Source organism: Nicotiana tabacum, chromosome 6 (assembly GCF_000715075.1).
Source record: "Nicotiana tabacum cultivar K326 chromosome 6, ASM71507v2, whole genome shotgun sequence".
NCBI classification, from domain to species: Eukaryota; Viridiplantae; Streptophyta; class Magnoliopsida; order Solanales; family Solanaceae; genus Nicotiana; species Nicotiana tabacum.
Genome location: NC_134085.1, coordinates 69,801,714 through 69,822,349, shown reverse-complemented (window position 1 = coordinate 69,822,349; position 20,636 = coordinate 69,801,714). Strand labels below are relative to the sequence as shown.

General features: G+C 39.1%; 1 protein-coding gene across 3 annotated transcripts; it reads right to left on the bottom strand.

Annotated features, from left to right (window-relative positions):
- Nucleotides 1–257: 257 nt before the first annotated feature.
- Nucleotides 258–20,043, bottom strand: LOC107800428 (proline transporter 2). Of its 3 annotated transcripts, none has more exons than XM_075254835.1 (4): nucleotides 19,573–20,043; nucleotides 18,651–18,829; nucleotides 18,465–18,559; nucleotides 258–6,433 (listed from the first exon to the last, which is right to left on the bottom strand). In XM_075254835.1, the coding sequence occupies exons 1-4, from the start codon at nucleotides 19,776–19,778 to the stop codon at nucleotides 6,368–6,370; spliced, it is 546 nt and encodes a 181-aa protein (XP_075110936.1). In that variant the 5' UTR covers nucleotides 19,779–20,043; the 3' UTR covers nucleotides 258–6,367. The 3 variants fall into 3 exon arrangements, with proteins under 3 accessions (XP_075110936.1, XP_075110938.1, XP_075110937.1); XM_075254837.1 differs by having other exon boundaries at nucleotides 18,651–18,875; nucleotides 19,679–20,034; XM_075254836.1 differs by lacking the exon at nucleotides 19,573–20,043 and having other exon boundaries at nucleotides 258–636; nucleotides 18,651–19,200.
- Between the last annotated feature and the right edge of the window lie 593 nt (nucleotides 20,044–20,636).

The window sequence follows — 20,636 nt, the reverse complement described above, 5'->3', positions numbered from 1 at the left end:
CAGACTCTACTAAGCTTGTCTGTGAATTGTGAGACCCATGTAACCTAGAGCTGTGATACCAACTTGTCACGACCCCGATTTCCCACCCTCTGGAGTCATGATGGCGCCTACTAATGTGATCTAGGCAAGCCAATTATTTAACTACTTACTTCATTACCCAATTATTTCTTTTTAACAAATATAAGGCGATATCATAAAAATAGCGAAACTTTCAATAATTAAGCAGAAGATAACAATTAAATATCTGAAATCTGCATCTATTACAACTCTTAGAACCTACAACACCTTAAACCTGGTGTCACAATGACACAAAACATGGTATCACAGTGTCACAGACGGTCTAAGATTTACTATATACAAAGTCTGAAGAAAATGACGAGACGGTGCTTCTGAATAAAAGGAAAATAAAATAGAAAATAGGAATAGAGGAGACGCCATGGCCTGCGGACGCCTGTAGGTGTACCTTGGATCTCCGAGTGGACTAAAGGTAGCCTCCACACTATGGTCCAAAAGTTGCTCCGGGATTTGCACATAGTGCAGAGTGTAGTATCAGCACAACCGACCCCATGTGTTGGTAAGTGTCTAGCCTAACCTCGGCGAAGAAGTGACGAGGCTAGGACCAGACTACCAAATAACCTGTGCAATTCAAATACATATACAACAAAAAGAAATACAGAAATAACCAGTCAATATGGGAGGGGGAGCATGATGTGGGGGAGACAACAATTCCGAATAGAAAGACATCAAGTAATGAAAGAAACAATATAACTCGGATATCAACAAAGAATCAGAAATCAATAAATGCATGCTATCATCCTTCGTGCTTTTACTCTCGTCCTCACCAAAGCAATCATATAATAATTCACCCTTATTGCCTTTACTCTCTTTCCTCACCATATAATCAATATAATCGGCATGAAATGGTACATCGTGTGGCAGGTCATCACCCTTCATGCTTTACATTCTTTCCTCACAATCATATACGGCATCACCCTTCGTGCTTTACACACTTTCCTCACAAAACAAACAATGGACGGCATATCACCCTTCATGCTTTAATTCTCTTCCTCACCCAAACAACAATCACAAACAATAGGGCAATGGAACAAATGAAATTGCAATAAAAATCCCAGTAAGGGAAAAACAATTCAACAATTTAATCCCGGCATGGGAAATAACAAATAAATCAACAATAGCCCGGCAAGGGTGACAACATAATGATCTCTTCTCTTTCTCACTTTTGCTTCACTATTCACTTCACAACTCGAGTCAATGCTCTAAAGGTTCAATTATCACTTATACTTTCACAATTCGTTATACAACTTGAGCCAACGCTCCTCAAGGTTCTGTGAGCACGTGATTTTTCCCTCGCATGAATTACTCCTACAGAATCTCCAAAATTAGGATTTTTCTTTTATTATTTGGTTTTTAGGAATTAATTGCTCAATTTTCATGTTTGTTTTCATTTTGTGTGCATAATTAATTTTATTTAAATCATGAAAAATAGCAAAAAATATCACGCACTGCATTTAGGATTTAATTTTACATTTTTTAGATTAATTAGTAAATTAGTTTGTTTTATAAGATATGAAAATCACAAAAATAGTTCATTTTGCATTTTAACTCTTTAATTTTGAATTTTATAGTTTTTCTTTAAATTTAGGATTTAATTAATTATTGTAAATATTATGATGAGTGATTAATCTAATTGGGTAGGTTAATTTGGTTTTAAAAATTAATTCAGATTTTATTTTAATTTGAAAAGAAAAAGGATTTGGAATTGAAAAAGAAAAGAAAAGAATTTGAATAAGAAGTCTGTTTGGGCCATTTTTATTTAAAATTCCCCAGGCCCAAACGATTATGCCTCATTACCCATCCAGAATCGGCTCAAACCCGCGTCTCAACCCGGTCCAGTCACCCCTTCATCCGAAACGACGTTGTTTGATTACCCTTTGATCACGGCCGTTGGAGCTCCTTAATACAACGGTCCGGAACTGGGGAATTAATAATATATATATGTCCAAACGTTACCCTACCCACAGGTTTCGTCTTCCCCAAACCCTTCTCTCAGAGACCAAACCAGAACCCTAGTAGCCGCCCTTGAAATCCCACCGCTAATTGGTGGCGGCGCCACCACCAATCGCCCTGAGATTAACACCCCACAATCTCCTCCATCTCCACATCTCAAATCCCCAAACAACTCCTCTCAAATCCTCCCAAAACTACTCAAATTTCAGATCAAAGATCGAAACCCTAGCGCCGCTCTTGTTCCCTCCGGTGGCGGCGCCACCTCTGTTCAACCCCAAATCCCACCCATGCAAACACCAGCCTTCCCTCAGCCACAATCCATCACCATTTCTCCTTAAATCCTCACCAAATCGGCCTGTTTTTGAATCTGGAAACTAAAAGAAAAGAAATCCGTCAAGCATTCCAATTTCTTTGAGTGATAGGGCTTGAAATGGGTATTAATTGTTTGTTTTCGTTTTTGAACATACAGTTAATACCTGTTTTGAGTCAAATTGGAGTTGTTTGAAGGTTTATCAGTTCTGGTTCGAGCGATTGTAAAGGTATTTCCTCCATCCTTCTTCCTTCGTCTTCTTCATTTGTTTTGCTCTTCTCCCATTTCTCTTCCACTTCTATTCCTTCTTTTGTTTTTGTTTTTTTTTTCTTTTCTTCTGTTTTTCTATTACTCAAGGGTAATTTCGCATAACAGTAGTTTTAAAGTTAATTCGTTAAAATGATTTCGTTTTGTTAGTATTAAAATTGGTTGATTAGTCTGTTGTGGTGTGTTTTAGAATTGAGTTTGTCATGTTTTATTTGCTTTGTTTTCTTTATTTTGTTTTGTTTTCTGGATTTCAAATGACAGAGATTTCAATTTTTTTTCTTGAGAAATTCTGCCTAGCCCAATGAGTCCACACGAGCCTTGAAACTAGAAGGCCCAAGAAAGAGTTAATCTGGGTCTATTCAGACCCATTAATTTGGGTCAATTGGCCCAGATTTCTGTTTGGCATGAAGAAGTAAAAATAGGGCAATCTAGGGGTAATTAGGGTAATGTAATTAGAGAATCTCTAAAATATCAGCTTAGGAAGCTTCCTAGAAAGCTCAAAGTAGGCTAGCTTGATTACCAAATTAGAAAATGAGGGACTAGTTAGCAAAAAGGAAAATTAAGAAAGGTCTAAAATGCAAAACATAACTTATATATGCTGCTCTAGTAACTTGCATATAAAGGCATTGTTACTTGAGGCTTAAGGGAGAGGAAAAAAAAGGCGAAGAAAACTCAGAAAAAGAGAATGGCTGAAAATTGAAGAAAAATCATTATTCCAATGCAAGTCCTGTATGATTTCTTAAGTTCCCACTCCCTGAAAAGGTTTTTCTAATTAATATAGTTCAAACAGATTGAAACTGGGTGTTTGAGTATTGGTTGTGAAGTTTGCTTTGGCATTTGCTCAAGTGAGGTTGTCTCTTATTGTTTTCAAACTCAATTTGGTTGAGCTGGTGTTGCTGGCTACCGTTCTGTTGCTTATTCCCTTTCTTCCATCTTATTTGCTTTCCCAGGTATTGTTCATTTCCTTGGCGTATGGAATGGAGAAGCAAGTTTGTTTTTGTTTGAAGATTGAAATACAAAGAACTTTAGTTGGCTTAAATTTTGCTGTTTTATCTCTGAAAATTTTCAAATTTCACAGTTAGTTTTAGCTCCTCTCGTAGTCAGTTCATCTCTGTTTAAGTTTAAGTTCATTTGCAATGTTAAACCAGTCGTATGTCTTCAATTGTTGGTAATTGGCATGAATCAAAATTCAGATTCGTGTGTAAAAGGACTCTAAGGGGGCTATCATAGTGGAATTGATATAGTGCTCAAGGTTTTAGATGTTTGCCTATTATTTGTTGAAATTTGCACTGCCATGTGTGATCACATGAGAGAAAACAGGAGAAGGGTCTGATGATTGTCTCTTTTGGAAATATTAGTTTAAATTTGTGGTCTGATTTTGGCTTTATTTAGTTGGCATGTTATTTCTTTAAATATTAGTCTGAAGTCGATAACAGTCCATATTGATTCAAAAATTTGAACAAAACAAGAAAATGGAATCGCGGGCAATACACATTCGTTTGCAGACTCATTTCTTTTGGGTTGCTATTTCTTTTCACTAAGAATTGGGCTCATTCAGGCCCAAGCTTGAAAGTTCAATGTTGATTTGCCTTTGGTAGTTAGATGGATTTGATACTGACCCCCCTGTAATCGTTGCTGACCTTGAATGCATGGCAAATGACTCGAACTCGAGTTTCTCCCTTGGTCTTCCCTTAACTCCTAATTAATTTGGGCCTTTCGTGTTGGGACTGATCTTGTCGGCCTTCAGATTATTTGATTCTGACATGAACCCTTCATTTTTCTTTTATATCTAAATTTGTTTCCATTTTCAATGCAAAGTCTCTTTTGGTAAAGGTATACTGAACATTTGGGTTTTAAAATAAGAGGACTAGACTTGCCATTTGGCTAATGGTGTTAGTTAGACTTCATTAATAATTGAGTTTGGGCCTCAGTAAACAGTGTGACTAACCAATGTCCCCAATACTTCGAATAAGTTTGAGCAAGTAGGTTCGGGAGGGGGGACATATTAGATAACATAAATAGTTTATAACCCTCCCAACGTAATTCGAAGTCCTTATTAAAATCAGAATTGAGGTGCGCTATGCCAAATAAAATCTCGATTGCACAACCCTCATTTAAATCGGTATGCTTGCTCTTTAGAAATCGAGGCATGCCATTTAGCAAATTTCCATGGCCCTCACAAATTAAAAATGCATAGTTTCTTTAGGCGGATATTTTAATAATATTACCTTCCTAAACTCGAGTGTGCATTTCATGTGACCCAACTCTAAATCTCAATAACGTTAAATAAAATGTGTCGAGGACCGCAGGTGCATTTCATGTGGCGTGGTTCAAGGCGTGTTTTAAATAACGTTGAATCTTCACAAAAATAATTTAAAAGTGGTTAGTAATTTAAAATTATACCATAGGTTATAACATGTATTAAAATCAGTTAATATGCCAATTATAATAGTTTAAGCGACTGTGCTAGAACCACGGAATTCGGGGGTACCTAACACCTTCCCACGGGTTAACAGAATTCTTTATTCAGAATTTCTGGTTCGCAGACTTCAAAAGGAAAGTCGAAATTTCCTCGATTTGGGATTTTAAAATAAACCGGGGACTTGGGACACCAGAAAACAAACCATCCCAAGTGGCGAATCTGAATAAAAATGAATAAATAATCCCATTTCGAATAATGTCACTTAAAATGGAAAAACTCCCTTGTACTACCTTTGGGTAGTGTAAAAAGGAGGTGTGACAGCTCTGGCGACTCTACTGGGGATCGAACCCAGAATCTCTGGTTCAGGGTTCAAGAATTCGAGCTTAGAATAGCTATTATGATTGGCTTTATCTATTATTTGATTTTCCTACATGTTTGAGCCTAACGTACTAAATGTTTTTACCGCTTTAATATTTTGTGAACTGTATATAAACTGCTACGAAACCATTTCTTCTCTCTGAGTCTTCTAAATCATGGATAAGGGTGCACTTCGTGTGGCTTCTCTTCTGTCTAGAGTTTTTTCCCATTTTAGAACGAGGTTCGGATAAGTTGCTAATCCGGTGAAGCTTCTGTATTCACGGTACGCTGCCCCCCCCCCCCCTCGGCTCGAGTTGTCTGCTCGGGTAAGCCAAGTCTAGAACAATAAACCCAGGTTTAAAACCTAGTCAATAAACCCAGGTTTAAAACCTAGTATAACAAAGCGTCATGCTGGATCCCTGGTAGGAACATTTGTTTGCATCACGTGCATTTGACTTTGGAGACTCAACACAGGGGTTGGGTCTGTCTAGGACAGGTGTACCCGAAATGAAAAGACCATTCTGATGCATCTTACTTGCTACTTGTGCATTTATTTGCTTTGGATTTGCATGTTGACCAGCTTATAAATAATATGAGAAAAGTTGGGAAAAAGAAACTCAATGTGAGGGCTCGGAGAGATAATTACTTGTTTTGAGAAATCAGTGTCCAAAATATACTGAAACTCTGCCAAAATTTTTTAAAAAAAAAAAGAGAAAAAGAAAAAGAAAGTTTTGTCTTTTGAATTAGTTGGTTTATTTTTGTCCAATCTGCCCAAACTATGCCAGTTTGATTCTCACCGGATGTGGGATACGTAGGCAACCTTCATCGGGTCCAACTTCCCTTTTTGCAAAAATAGCCCAAAAACAAAAAAAATTTATTTTTTGTCACAATAAGCAGGGTGATGCCGTTCTTGCTTAAAATAAGCCGAATATCCTCAAAAAAGGGCTCCAGAAGGCTGTTTTTGCAAGAATAGCCCCTTTTAGTCATTTTTGTGCGGTTAGCAGGCACATCCTTAAACTCTTCTTCCCCGAAGTGTTGAAAGGCCGAATCTGCAAAATTGGGTTTCATTTTCAAAATAAATTTTGAAAAAAAAATGGTATCATTTTTGGGTCAAAATGAGTGACTAAAACATCTTAATAAATGTGCAGGATGAGCGCAAATGAAATTGAACCTTTCACAGTCCTTAAAGAGATCCCTTACAGCTCCACATGTGGTGGAATGATCTAGGAAAAGGAAGTAGAGAAACAGTGGTAATATTTCTGGGAGGCCTCGTCGGACTATTGAACATCAAGCCAAGGTTGGACATAATTGAAGCTTTAATACCTTTTTGGAACCCGACTCGCAATGTGTTCCGCTTTTCTGACTTTGAGCTCACACCCACATTGGAGGAAGTTGCAGGTGATGCATGCCTTAATGGAAACTTTAGAAGTCGATATCCATTGGCACCAAGACCGGTATCCCCCCACAGATTTCTGGATTTGCTGAGTATTAGTCGGGATATTCGGGACGGAAACTTATCTGAAGGGTATTGCACGCTCCAGTTCTTGTATCATCGATATGGTAACCCCTGGGGTTTTGAAAAGCCGAACACTGGTCTAACCCATGCCAGAAATAAAGACAAATGGGAGGCAAGGCAGGGTTTAGCTTTTATGGTAGCCTTCTTAGGTGTTGTAGTTTATCCGCGAAAAGATGGTAATATAGAGATAGGTCTTGTGGGAATGATCGATGTGGCGATCAAGAAAACCAACAGCATTATGGTTCCTCTGATCTTATCTGAAATTTACCGAGCCTTGACTATCTGTCGGGAAGGGGAAAGTTCTTCCAAGGCTGCAATCTGCTACTACAATTATGGGTGCAAGAACATCTCTGCCACCGGGTTGGGTATATGAATTACGATTTGACCAGTTTGAGCTGCATTGAAGAGTTTGAAAGTCGAGTGGCAGGTATTGAATTCCCCGAAGGTACTGAAGCTTGGCTTGCACATTTGAGATCATTGGCCGACGATAAAATTGAGTGGGCATTCGGATGGTTTCCTGCCACCGAAGCAGTGTACATGTCAGCTGAAGTGTGTTACCTCCTCTTGATGGGCATCCGGAGTATCCAGCCATATGCTCCACACAAGGTTTTGCGCCAATTAGGAAGGTTTCAAACTGTCCCCAGTGATGAAGATTTGAGTAAACATGTCATTGAATTGGGCCCGAAAGCCACATTTCCAGAAGGGAAAATTCGCCAAGTATGTAATGAATGTAGATTTCTTGAACCCAAGACCATGGTGCGAGATCTAGCCAGAGGTGAAGTGGACCCCAAGTATATTGTCTGGTTCGGCAAAAGATTCCAGATTCCTGAAAGGCCCGCAAAGAGACCCCATGTCCAATAGTTCACCAATGGAGCCCAGGTGCAGTGGGACTGGTTGACCAAAGAAAACGAGTACAGGGCCAAAAGAAGCCAGTTGGAAAGGTGAGTCATGGAGCTTCAGTTTGAGAATAGTGTTCAAGCCACTGCAAACGAGGGAGAAAAGAAAAAACTAATTCAGGAAAATGAGGCCCTCAAAGCTCAGATCCGGAAGATGAAAATAGCTGCCAGAAACACGGAAAGAAGCCGGGCTGATGAAAGACTTATAAGCGGTCTTAAAAAGAAAGCCCTCGAATGTCAAGAAGATCTGGAAAAGTCTGAAGCTAGTCTAGCAAAAATCCGGGCACAATGGACAAAGAAGGCAGAAGAGCGGGCATGGTTTGTGCAACAAATGAAGAGGAACTATGAATGGACTATCACTAGTCTAAGAAGAAAGGTAACCACTCTCGAGAACGAGGCAACCAAGCAGGCTAAAGATTTCAAAGTCGATGGAGAATACTGTTATGATTTGATGGCTCAAATGGAGGAAGGAATGTAGCAGTTGCAAGATCAACACCTTCATGACTCTCAAGTGTTAGAAGCCCGGAATCAGCAGATAGGGCGGTTGCTTCAGGAAAAAGGCAGAATTAGAGAAAGGATCAGAACCATCGCTGAATACATTACCATGAAATGCCAAGCGTGTGAAGACATGACTCGTACCACCTTTTTCACTGCAGTAATGACTTTTGTCCGCCAAGTAATGAGTGATTTGGAGCGACTGCAAAGGGATCTCACATTTAGGCCCGCGGCGAGACCGAATGATGTCCCGCGGGCACCAGGAGTATTAATGTATTCTTGATTTTTACTTGAGTCTATATCTTTCTTTTTTGATGGAGTTTGTTAGTTTATTTTCGATTCTGTTAGTCAGTTCTTGAGTCTGTATGGTCATTTTGTTGTTGGAGTCTTTTTTTTTCTTTTTAGTTTTGAATCATTGTAATCCAGAATATTTCCCTTTTACGCGAAAAATGGAAGATCCCAAAATATTTTGTTATTTAGTTTTACATTTTAACGCCCCCAGAGCTACGCTTGGTCTGATTCATGCGGGGTCATGATATGTAGGCAATCTTCATAGGATTCGATCATAACCAAAAAAAAGAGAAAAAAAGAGAGAAGAGAAAGAATAACCAAAAGAAGAAAAATGTTGATAAAATCAAAATAGAGATGAAAAGAGAGAGAATGGAGTTGGAAAGGGAAAGGAAAAAAGAAAAAAATAAAAAAGTAGTAAGTAAAGCTGGGATGAAACATGCAACCATTGCAAAACATGTAGAAACACATTTAATTGTATAGGTGCATCACACCCCAACATGTGATTACTTATCTGTTATTTGTTTCAAACTAACCGTTTGTTGTTGTACCCAGTCCAGGTTTTTATAGAACGGTGGTTGGTTTTTGTGGTAACCTGGCTTCGCACCCATACTTTACTAGATCAAAGGGGAGCATCGGAATGTCTTCAGAAACGACTCTACCAACGATTCCCATCACGGATGATAACCCAATCTCGGGCATCCTGACCTCAGAATCGGCAGCCGCCGAAGAAAACAGAATCTTGCGTCTTCGGGTTATGGAGATGTGGGAATCTTGGGCAAATGGAAGAGAGCCACCAAGCGCCATCCCGAGATTCCCCGAACTCTTTCCTAGAGCAAGCAGTACCTCCACCATACCGATCAGTCACCCAAATACCCCACTAGGACACCCAACTATTTCAGCTCATTTTGTGGGAACACCTTCTGAGGTTCGCCCCCAAGTGTTAATGTCTGGTGCAGCTTCGAATATCTTCACCGCTCCCCCATGCTCGGCCACAGCACAACCTACACTGCCTAGGCCCAGTTTTGACCCATCAGTTTTCACCTTCCAAACACCTACCTTCCAAATGGAACCTCCTCAGTTTCCAGCTTATACTTACCCTCAGCCGCCCCAATTTGATTTCAATGCGGGGCAAGAAAAGACCACCAAAACTCCTGAGCAAGAAGAGATTGTAAGAAAGATGAGGAGTATGGAACAGAGTCTCAAAAGCATACAAGGCCTGAGTGGACAGAAAAGTGTATCCTATGCCGACTTGTGCATGTTCCCCCATGTGCACCTACCATTGGGATTCAAAACCCCAAAATTTGAGAAGTACGATGGGCATGGTGATTTTATTGCTCATCTCAAGAAATATTGCTATCAATTGCGAGGGGCCGGTGGAAAGGAAGAACTACTCATGGCCTATTTCGGAGAATGTCTGGTTAGCATCGCTTTTGAGTGGTATATGGACCAGGATATATCCCGTTGGCACATCTAGGATGATCTTGCTAGAGACTTTGTCAGGCAGTTCCAGTACAACATCGATATTGCTCCACATAGGAACTCGTTGACGAACTTGAAAAAGAAATCCTCGAAAAGCTTCCAAGAGTACGCAGTTAAATGGCGAGAGCAGGCGTCTAGGGTAAAACCTCCGATGGATGAGGTCGAAATGGTCACATTTTAGGCGTCTAGGGTAAAACCTCCAGGCTCAAGAAGCCGACTACTTCCAAAATATAATGCCTGCTCTGGGTAAACCATTCGCTGAAGCCATCAAGATTGGCAAAATGGTTGAAAATGGGTTGAAAACGGGTCAAATTCTAAGCCAATTCGCTATTAGAGCTACTTCCCAAGCCATTCAGGGTGGGTCCGGAGGAATAGCGAAAGGAAAAAAAAAGGAAGAAACATCCATGGCAGCGTCGGGTGCAAGAAAACATCGTACTCCTAGATCCCTTCTCCCAGAAAGGACCCCGCAACACTATTACCCCCACCAAGACATGGCCTATGCTCCTCATCCATACACGGTCATGAATGCTCAACCTTATGTCTGTCCACAGAAACAAGCCAACCGTAACCAAGCTCCATTTCCTAGAAACCAGCCTCCTTACCAAAACCACTACAAGCCCCGTCCTCCGCAAAACAATTTTCCCCCTCGTGAGCCACCTAGAAGGACAAATTTCACACTAATCGGCAACAGACTTGTCCAAATGGGTCTGCTATAGCCGGTACCTCAAACCAGGCAAAACCCAACATCACCCACTTACAGAGCCGGTACCCTATGTGCCTATCACTCAAAGGCAGAAGGGCATGACACGGATGACTGTTGGACTTTGAAGAGAGCCGTGGAAAACTTGATAGAACAAAGGAAGATAGTGCTAAGGGATAAAGATATTCCCAATGTGACTAATAACCCGCTACCGGCCCATAACAACGGGCCGGTAATCGGAATGATTTGTGAGGACAAGGAATTTGACCCGGCATTGAAGGCCATCATTGCCATTGCTGACATAGAAAAGAAACCAAAAGCTTCCCCGAAGCAAGTCAAAGGGGAGAAAAAGAACAAAACCACCCCTCCAAAATCAGAGAAGAAAGTTGAAGCGAGGATTGGGGCAACACCTCCTAAAGATGTTGGTCTCTATGTCCCTCGGGGCTTCAAAGAAAAACAGATGACTTTGAGTCCTCCTAGGAGATTCGAGTTGAACAAGGCAGCCCAAATGTATGTGCCCAAGGGAGCCTATGTGATGCGGGGGCCAATTAATCCACCAAGGCTGAGTGAGCCTGTGGTTATTGGACGCACGCCATAGAGGCCCATGACAGATCCTACCGTTATGCCTTGGAACTACAACAAAACGGTGGTGACCTATAAGGGCAAAGTAATCTTAGGAGAAGTTCAAGAAAATAACCCCGTTGAAATGTATTCTAACTTGGAAGAGGTGAACAATGCCACTCGAAAGCGCTTCCCATCAAAGAAGACCGTGAGTGCCAAAGAAGCGGAGATTTTCTTTCAAAAGATGAAAATGGCGGATTATGGTGATCGACCAGCTTCAAAAATTTCCCAAACAAGTCTCCTTGTTGGCTTTGCTGATGAACTCCACTGAACATCAGAAGGTATTGATCAAGACCCTTAACGAAGCATATGTTCCCGTTGAGACTTCTGTAGAACAGTTGGAGAGGATGGCAAAAAGGTTTTTCGCAATTAACCAGATTTACTTCAGCAAAAATGACATGCCCCCAGATGGGTCTGCGCATAACAAAGCCCTGCACCTGACAGTCAAATGCGAAGGGTACTATGTGAAAAGGGTTATGTTGGACGGAGGCTCTAGGGTAGACATCTGCCCACTCTCAACTCTACAGCGCATGGAAATCGGGACCGAAAGAATTCGACCCAACAATGTCTGTGTACGGGATTTTGATGGTATAAAAAGGGACACAATTGGAGAGATCGATCTGATTCTGACCATCGGCCCAGTAGACTTTGAAGTAACCTTCCAAGTTCTGGAAATGGACACATCCTACAATTTTCTCTTGGGAAGCCCATGGATTCATGCAGCGGGGGCTGTACCCTCTAACCTCCATCAGATGGTAAAATTTGAGCATGAAGATCAAGAGATTGTGGTCCACAAGGAAGACGAGCAATCAATTTATCGGGACCCATCAGTCCCATGCCTTGAAGCGAGAGAGGGGAGTGAGCACATAGTTTACCAAGCCTTTGAAATTGTGGTCGCAGACCAGTACGAAGAAGGAAACCCTTGCCCTCAACCCTTTATTTCTAATGCATCAATTATGGTGGCCAATCAAATGATCAGACATGGCTTCAAGCCAGGGAAGGGGCTCGGGAAATCATTGCAAGGAATAACGGAACCTATCACCCTGACCGCCAGTGAAAAGTCCTTTGGGATAGGCTTCTGACCCACTTCAGCTGATGTAAAATGGGCAAATGATAGAAAGAATGATGGTTGGGTCTTGCATCAGCCGGTGCCACATCTGTACAGAACATTTGTCAAGCCAAAATACCATGAGGAAGAAGAATATGAGGTCTTCACAGCCGAAGAGATTGAAGAGATCTGTGGGGTGATGAGGAATATACTATATGAAGCCCACATGGTTCAGCCAGGGGAAGGCTCAAGCACCGCTGAGGTGTTGTATATGGGACCTAACGCTAAGCTGCAGAATTGGAAGGCTACGCCATTCCCGATCAGGTGGGAGTCCCGGTAGACCTGTCCTGCCACCTTTTCTGCAGCACGAGTTATTTTAGGGTGTAACTCAGATATTTCCTTTAGCTTCTTGTCCTTTAATTTTCCAATGTAAACCCTGTTATCTTCAAATTCCAAGAAATCAAATCAATATTTCATCGTTCATCTTTCTTTGTTCTTTCTGATTTTGTCATTTTTTTCTTTTCTTTAAGTTATAATAATAAGGCTTTAAATAACATGACATGCTTGCGGACTTCATGCCCAGATACAAACATGCTGTCTAATTGTGAAATAATGAACCAAGAACCGGAATGCGATGAAGAGGAGGCTTTTAGGGAAATAAATCGAGAATTGGAACAATTTGAGAATAAACTTAAGCCGAACTTAAATGATACTATTGATGTAGTGAGATCGAGCATATCAAGGAGAGAGACATGCATACCATCTTTAAGAGACAAAACAAAGGTTATAGTGATATAGACTAGACTGAAGAATGTTGAAGCCGCCAGCCAAGCCCTTAGGATTGACAAATGTGGTACAACAATGGCAAAAAGAACACATCCCAATCCCGCAATTGTAGTGAAGTATGGTAACTTAATCTTATCATCGTCCCTAAAGAGAATATAGAAAGCCTGTCAATCTGTAATGACCCGAATTTTCGTTCTAAGAATTAGCATTCCGTTCAGCGGCTTAAGACATCGAGAAGGTTTGTAATATGCATCATGACCCGCAGGTGTGGTCGAGTTTGGTTTTCGTAAGATTCGGAGTTAAAGTTAAAGAAAAACAAAATCTTATTTTGAAGCTCAAATGGAAAGAGTTGACCGGAGAGTTGACTTTTGAGCAAACGACCCCAAAATAGAATTTTAACGATGTCAATAGCTTCGTATGGTGATTTCGGACTTAGACATATGTCCGAATTTAGATTTGGAAGTCCATAAGGCAATTCGGCGCGTTTTCACGAAGTAAGAAAGTTGACATGTTCTAATTATATGATTTTATATGTAGAAGAGGTCTATTACCATGATGGATACCAATTGGATATGATAGTAAGTGTACGAGGCGTACTATAAGATATATTGGGTCTAAAAAAAGTCCTAAGTCTAAGCCAAGTTGGAAAATTTCATAATAGACTAAAGTTGCAAATGAGTACACACAAGACCTCACTTTGGACGATCATATCTACATATATAAAAGGATCTATGTGATGGAAAACCTATCAAATGAATGATATTCAAGTCTAGTTTCTAACGCTTCAAACCGTTCGTCATTTGGACACTCCTACAAGAAGTTATGATCCAATTACCGAAGGCTGGTAGAAACTTGCACTACTGCGACGTCCCATGCAGTGCTCCGCTGTGGGGAAATCCAGAGAGCATTAAAAAACGTTTTATGAGCACATTTTTCACAGCCGCGGCGCACCTTGTGGCGCCCCACATGGTGCGGCTGTACAAAAAATAGGTTTTTCTGACCCGACCCCTATTTCATTTAACTCGTTTAGGGTTCATATTTTTGGGTATTTTCTGGTGTTTTAGAGAGAGGGGAGAGCGTTTCTAGAGAGAGAAATAAGCATAAGTGTTTTTGTTCATCAAAATCTTGTCCAAACCTTGAAATCCCTCAAGTTCTTCATCAAAGAGGTAAGAATTTCATTTTCCCCATTCTTTAATTTCGAAATCTAACTAGAAATGGGTAATTAGTAAGATGATTCATGGATGTTTGAGTATTAGTTATACATGCTTGTAACAATAAGGTTATGGGAAGATTGTTGAGTTCAAATAGGTAAAGATTGGGTTAAAAATAGTAGAAATCTTCAAAACTTTAATTGAGGATTTGAAAGACAATCCGATGTCGGAATTCGATAATTTTTGTATGGTTGAACTCGTATCTGAACGAGTATTCGGATTTCGTAAGTTTTTTCGGGATTCATGACATGGGTCCCACTGTTGAATTTTAAAAATAAATTTCGGATTTTATCCGGAATATTAGTAATTTCATATGAAATTAATTCATACGATTTATATTGAGTATATTGAATTATTATGATTAGATTTGAAGCTTCAAACGAATTTGCGAGGCTGAGGCTTGTTGAAATTTTGAATTGGTTGCAAAGCGAGGTAAGTGTTTGGTCTAACCTTATCTTGAGGGATTAGGAGTTTTGTCGTATTTGTTATGTGTTATTTGTTGAGTACGACATATAGGCATGGGGACGAGTATCTATGTGTTAGTGTCAAGCATGCACCTAAGTCTTATACTTTGATTAATGTGACTTCGTTTCAAATTTTATATGCTCTATATGATAATTTCTATTGAGGAATATGCTTGTGGAAATATTATTGAATTGTTGAACATTGTAGAGCATTGGCTCAAGTTGAGAATTGAATTGTTGAACATTGTAGAGCATTGGCTCTAGTTAAGAATAGAATTGTTGAACATTATAGAGCATTGGCTCAAGTTGAGAATTGAATTGTTGAACATTGTAGAGCATTGGCTCAAGTTGTGAATTGAGTTGTGAAGTAAACGTGAAAGAAGAAAGGAGAGAGAGAATCATGATATTGTCTCCCTTGCCGGGATGTTACTGTTTTGATGTTGTTTCCCTTGCCTGGATTTGATTGTTGTACTATTGTTCCCTTGCCGGGATTGTTTTGTGATTTCATTTACTTCCTTGCTCTTATTTCTTATGATTGTTGTTTGGGTGAGGAAGAGTGTTAAAGCATGAAGGGTGATGCCATGTATGATTTTGTGAGGAAGAGTGTTAAAGCACGAAGGGTGATGCCGTATATGATTTTGTGAGGAAGAGTGTAAAGCACGAAGAGTGATGTCGTGTCGCACGATGTACAATTCCGTGCCGATTATATTGATTTTATGGCGAGGATGAGAGTAAAAGCATGAAGGGTGATGCCGTGCAGTTTATACTGATTTTTATGGTGAGGACGAAAGTAAAAGCACGAAGGGTGATGTCGTGCACTTGTCCTTGATTTTTTCCTGATTCTAATCGAGTTATGTTGTCCTTTACGTTTATTTACTAATTTTCTGTTGTTAATTGATTTTATTTCGATGTTATAGATTCCCTTACCTATTTGCCTTGTGTTTGTTGCTTGGGTGAGGAAGAGTGTAAAGCACGAAGGGTGATGCCGTGTATTGTTTTGGTAAAAGAGTGTTAAAGCACGAAGGGTGATGTCGTGTGTTGTTTTGGTGAGAGAGTGTTAAAGTACGAAGGATGATGTCGTGCACTTTCTGTTAGCTGTGTTTACTTGTTATTAACAAATCAAGTGTATTAACTGTTTAGATCCCTTTACTTTTGTGATCCTTTGTGTTAGAATCTATAGTGTTCACAATACCTCGTCTTAGTATTTTTTTTATACGTTCAATACTTCAAATTTCAACAATTATTATATTTTTAACTTAATTGATTTCTCAACTAAATTTTTCTTAAACCGTTTGAGATTGTACTTTACTTAAAAAAGAATTTCTACTATGTTTTGATTTATTGATTTCTCGTATTAAAGGTAATGATTCATTCGATATTGTACTTTAATTGAAAAGGGTATTTCCTTTATTAAATGATTTCTAAAAATAACTTCATCTTTTCTTGTTGATTTCCTAATTGAGTTGGAAGCTATACTCTACTTTATGTTAAGTGAATGAGGTTCCTTGAACATTCTTAATGGTATTAGCTTATGGAACCTATGAACTGAGTAACATGAGAATATTGTTGTGCAATGTGAGACAGAAATATGTGGGCACAAGGTGCCGGGGAAAATATTATGGTTTTATTTAAGGGTACGTGAGTTGTCCGTGCGGTTGTGATATAAATATGGGCACGAGGTGCCGTGAAAATATGAAAGTGGGTTGAGACCTATATTATTTATGATTATGAAATGAGGCGACACAAGGTGACCCCTACTCGAAAGAATTATATTCGAAAGATGCTTATTTGAAAGATTTTTATTTGAAGGAAATATATTCGAAATATATTTATTGAAAAACATATTGTCTTAGAGATTATTACTTGAAGGATTTATAGGAGAAAGATTTATATTTGAAGGACTTGATTAATTGATTGCACTTGTGTTTATTATTTGTTGAGAAACATTTATGGTGTTCTTGTTGCCTGCTTTTTATATCACTGGTTGATCAGTGTTGCCATCGTTGTTATCTGCTTCCTATTATTTTTGTACGCTATATTGCACAGGTTTATTTGGTAGTCTGGTCCTAGCCTCGTCACTACTTCGCCGAGGTTAGGCTAGGCACTTACCAGCACATGGGGTCGGTTGTGCTGATACTATACTTTTGTACATTTTCGTGTACAGATCCAGGTATTAGATCGATAGTAGATGTTCGTTGCGGTGGAGACTCAAGGTAAACCTGCTGCAGCGTTCGCGGTCCTCGGAGTCACCTTCAATTGTACTTATTTCCATATGTTCCTTTTGTTCGGAATTGTGATGTATTTATTTTGTATAACTACTCTTAGAAAAATGTATGACTTGTACTACCGGTTTTGGGAATTGTAAATTGTTTAGAAAAATTTCATTTGAAGTTCATAAATATCAATGTTATTTCAATTAATATTAGGCTTACCTAGTTTAGAGACTAGGTGCCATGACGGCTCCTTCGGAGGGAATTTTGGGTCGTGCCACAATCACAAATAATCATTCAGAATGATTTCTACCACTTAAAGAATATAAAAAGTTCACATTTCAAGATGAATTCTTCCTCTTCTTTGAATACTTCAATAATGGTTTGTAGATTTCAAACAACTTCTCCTCTCCCCCTCTTATTGATTGCCTCTTCTTTTCTCAACTTCGCCATCTTAATTTTGGGTATAGGGAGGAGATATCAGGAGGTATCTTGAGGACAAAAAGATAGGCATGGGAAAAGGATACGGTTTTTTATCTAATTGAATTTAGTGACTACAACTACAACAACTACGAATGCCTCATTCCAAGCAAATTCTGGTTGACGACATCCATTAAGCTCGTCATAATCCAATTTTGTTAATACATCGTCTCGTACTAGAAATTCTCTATATATACTTTTTATTGACCTATAAATTTCTAACAAGACTAAAAGATTCTTAGCGTATATTAGACCTAAAGCAAAGATACTACTAACATTTATTAAGGCTGAATTCCAAGTAATTGGTGTCATTCATACAGATATTTTTCTTCCAATATAACTCTGCATGTGAAAACTCACATTGCTGGTTTTAAGCCAGGGTACCAAGCCAAGCCCTAGAACTTGGTAGGGTATGAAATTTATCTCCTTCGGTATAGCTTGTCTTGGCTCGTTTAGGGTGGGTGGGTAAGGCAGGAGGGTGATCCCTATAGTTAGATTAACTGGTGTAGCAGGTTAGTGAGGTTATTCCTACTATGGTGAAGTGAAAGATCTTCCACTGTAGTGGGAGCGAGTGGAGTGAGAGCAAAGCAAGGTCTTGTGGTGGGCTGTTATTTTTTACCTTTTGGCTATTGAAAATAAAAGTGCTTCCAGGTACACGACTGTTAGGTTCATTCAAGGCATATTTATGGAAGTAGCAAGAATTTGACTGTCAAATTTGAAAAACGCACATGATAAAGAAGCTGTTAGCTGGCTACCCCTCCCACTTGGCCTTTCCTCGCCATGGGAATTAAGATTTTAGTCTGTATGGGTGCAATAGATTTTCCATTAACCTAAAATAAGTCAATTTATGATTAATATGTTCTCACAATGCAGAATATCTTACCTTCAATGCCTGTCCACCCAAAATGATATATCCAATATTTATCAAGAATAGATTTGCATACTGTAATCCCCAAACAACTACATAAGCTTTCTGACCTGCATCAGCCGACATCCCAATAAATTAACTGAGATGTTATAAGGAGCTAAAAAGACTACTATATGTTGATATGAATTTTCTGGTACGCACCATATATGAATCCAGCAAGGTCTCTATATCTGATATGCCTCTTTCCCCCATATTCATGAATCTTGGCAATTAGAGCATTAGCATATAATGATATCACTGCTTCTAACATCAAACCAATCACACCTCCAATCCATCCCAAAGGTATCATGGTTACACCAGCATATCCAAGCGCGTAAGCACTGTTCAAACCAGTACACAAAAGAACTCCCACTTGAATGAATGAATCTACAATTTTTCCAAACAGGAGACAAAAGACACAAATTACGAAAGTTTTAACAAACAGGAGGCAGTATATTTGGTACCAAGGAAAATATTTTTCACTGTTCAAAGATACTTGTAACAGTAATAGATTGAAGATTACACTCCAAAAGGTTAGTAAGGTCATTTGCCATCCTCCTCACTCTCCATTTCTTCACGGTAACTTCATCTCATCATCGTCCCTAAAGAGAATATAGTAGGAAACAAGAGACTTCTCCTTTTCGACTTTTCCAATTGTTAATTTACTATGAGGAACCAGGCCAATATAAGCCCTGTGCATTGCTGCAGGGAGACAAATGAAGTAGCAGATTCTCTCGCAAAATTGGCGACTACTAACTCTGAAGCCAAATTATACCTTTCTTTCCAACAACTCCCAAAAGGAACTGAAGGTTCTTCTGTGCTTGACAAAGACCAGATGCCTACTGTTAGGCTTAAATATGACAAAGCAAATTTTTTTGTTAGCTAAGTAGTAAATGTCTTGTACTTTAACAACCTCCGTCGGATGTATATCATTATGTTGTAATCCTTGGAGGTAAGGCTCACATCCTCCTCCTATATTTTGGAAATAAATACTACACCCCAAGAAATTTGGGAAATTCTATTAAAAAAAATTACTATGAGGAAAAGCGAAACATTATTTAGGTAAAAATACATATTTACTAACCATTGTCGATTAGTTTGAGTATTTGTCAGTCTGATGAAACAAATGCCAATTAGAAAAAAGAGGGTCGGAAAACAAGAGAGGAGCATGCACGTGCAGGGAGATGGACCTTGGCCAATCTGATGATGAGTTTCAGGAGCTTCAACTTCTAAAGCCACATGATTGCCGGAACTAGTGACTCCTTCTTTCTTTTCTTCTTCTTCTCCCATTACCAACTTATATTGTTAATGCATAGGCACTGCAGCGTATTTAAAACCGGGGAAAATTTTGGTGCTGAGACTTAGCTAAAACATTCATATATAGTTCCAATTGGGAAAATATAAAGTTTTCTAAATACTACAGTTGTGGGGCTTCTCTATCTCTTTTGATTTCCATGTCTTCAAAAATTAATTACTCTTCTTTTGGCTTGGTCTTTTCTCTTTCCTTTCTTTTTGATGATAGACCAAATGGGCTAAAAGACAATTAGCACGCATGAATATTTGTGGAAAATGTGTCCATAACACTGATTTGGATAAGTGAATGAGTGGTTAAGACGCTAGATGTGCAAAAGACGTTTATAACCTTGAAGATTACAAGATGACAAAGACAACCCCTGGGAGAGCAAGTCATGAAATGGTAATGTAAAACTTTTCCATATTAAGGTATGCCTTCAATGATAAACTTAAAAGAAGTACCTATCGTGCTCAAATTTGAACTAAGAGTGGTCAATATTTGGTTCTTGGATTGTGGAAATTGGATTTGGAGCCCGTAACATCAGTTTTAGTAGCATGAATTCTTTCCTTTTCGTTTTGGGTGAATTCTTTCCTTTTCTTCAATTATTTTAGTGCAATATTACTTATATTGTTGTCTTGGTTTAACACTTGCTTTATCAGCACTTTAGAAAATTTTTGTAATTTGTGTTGATTCATTTTTGTGGAGCTTTGTGGACCTGAGGTCCTCTGGTTTTTACTTTTTACATTGACAAGGTTTTCACGTTAACTTTTGATGTCTCCTTTGTTTGTTATTTTGCTTGCATATATTTCACATTACTTGATATACTTGTTGCTCGAATATGTTTGTACTTGAGT

Excerpts from the sequence above, each read along its gene's own strand:
- LOC107800428 (XM_075254835.1), bottom strand. The coding sequence starts at position 19,778 with ATGGGAGAAGAAGAAGAAAAGAAAGAAGGAGTCACTAGTTCCGGCAAT. Across the intron at positions 18,830-19,572 it reads ACTCAAACTAATCGACAATG|TGCTTACGCGCTTGGATATG; the intron begins GTTAGTAAATAT and ends TGGTTTGAACAG. Across the intron at positions 6,434-18,464 it reads TGGGTGGACAGGCATTGAAG|ATTCGGCCTTTCAACACTTC; the intron begins GTAAGATATTCT and ends CCAATTTTGCAG.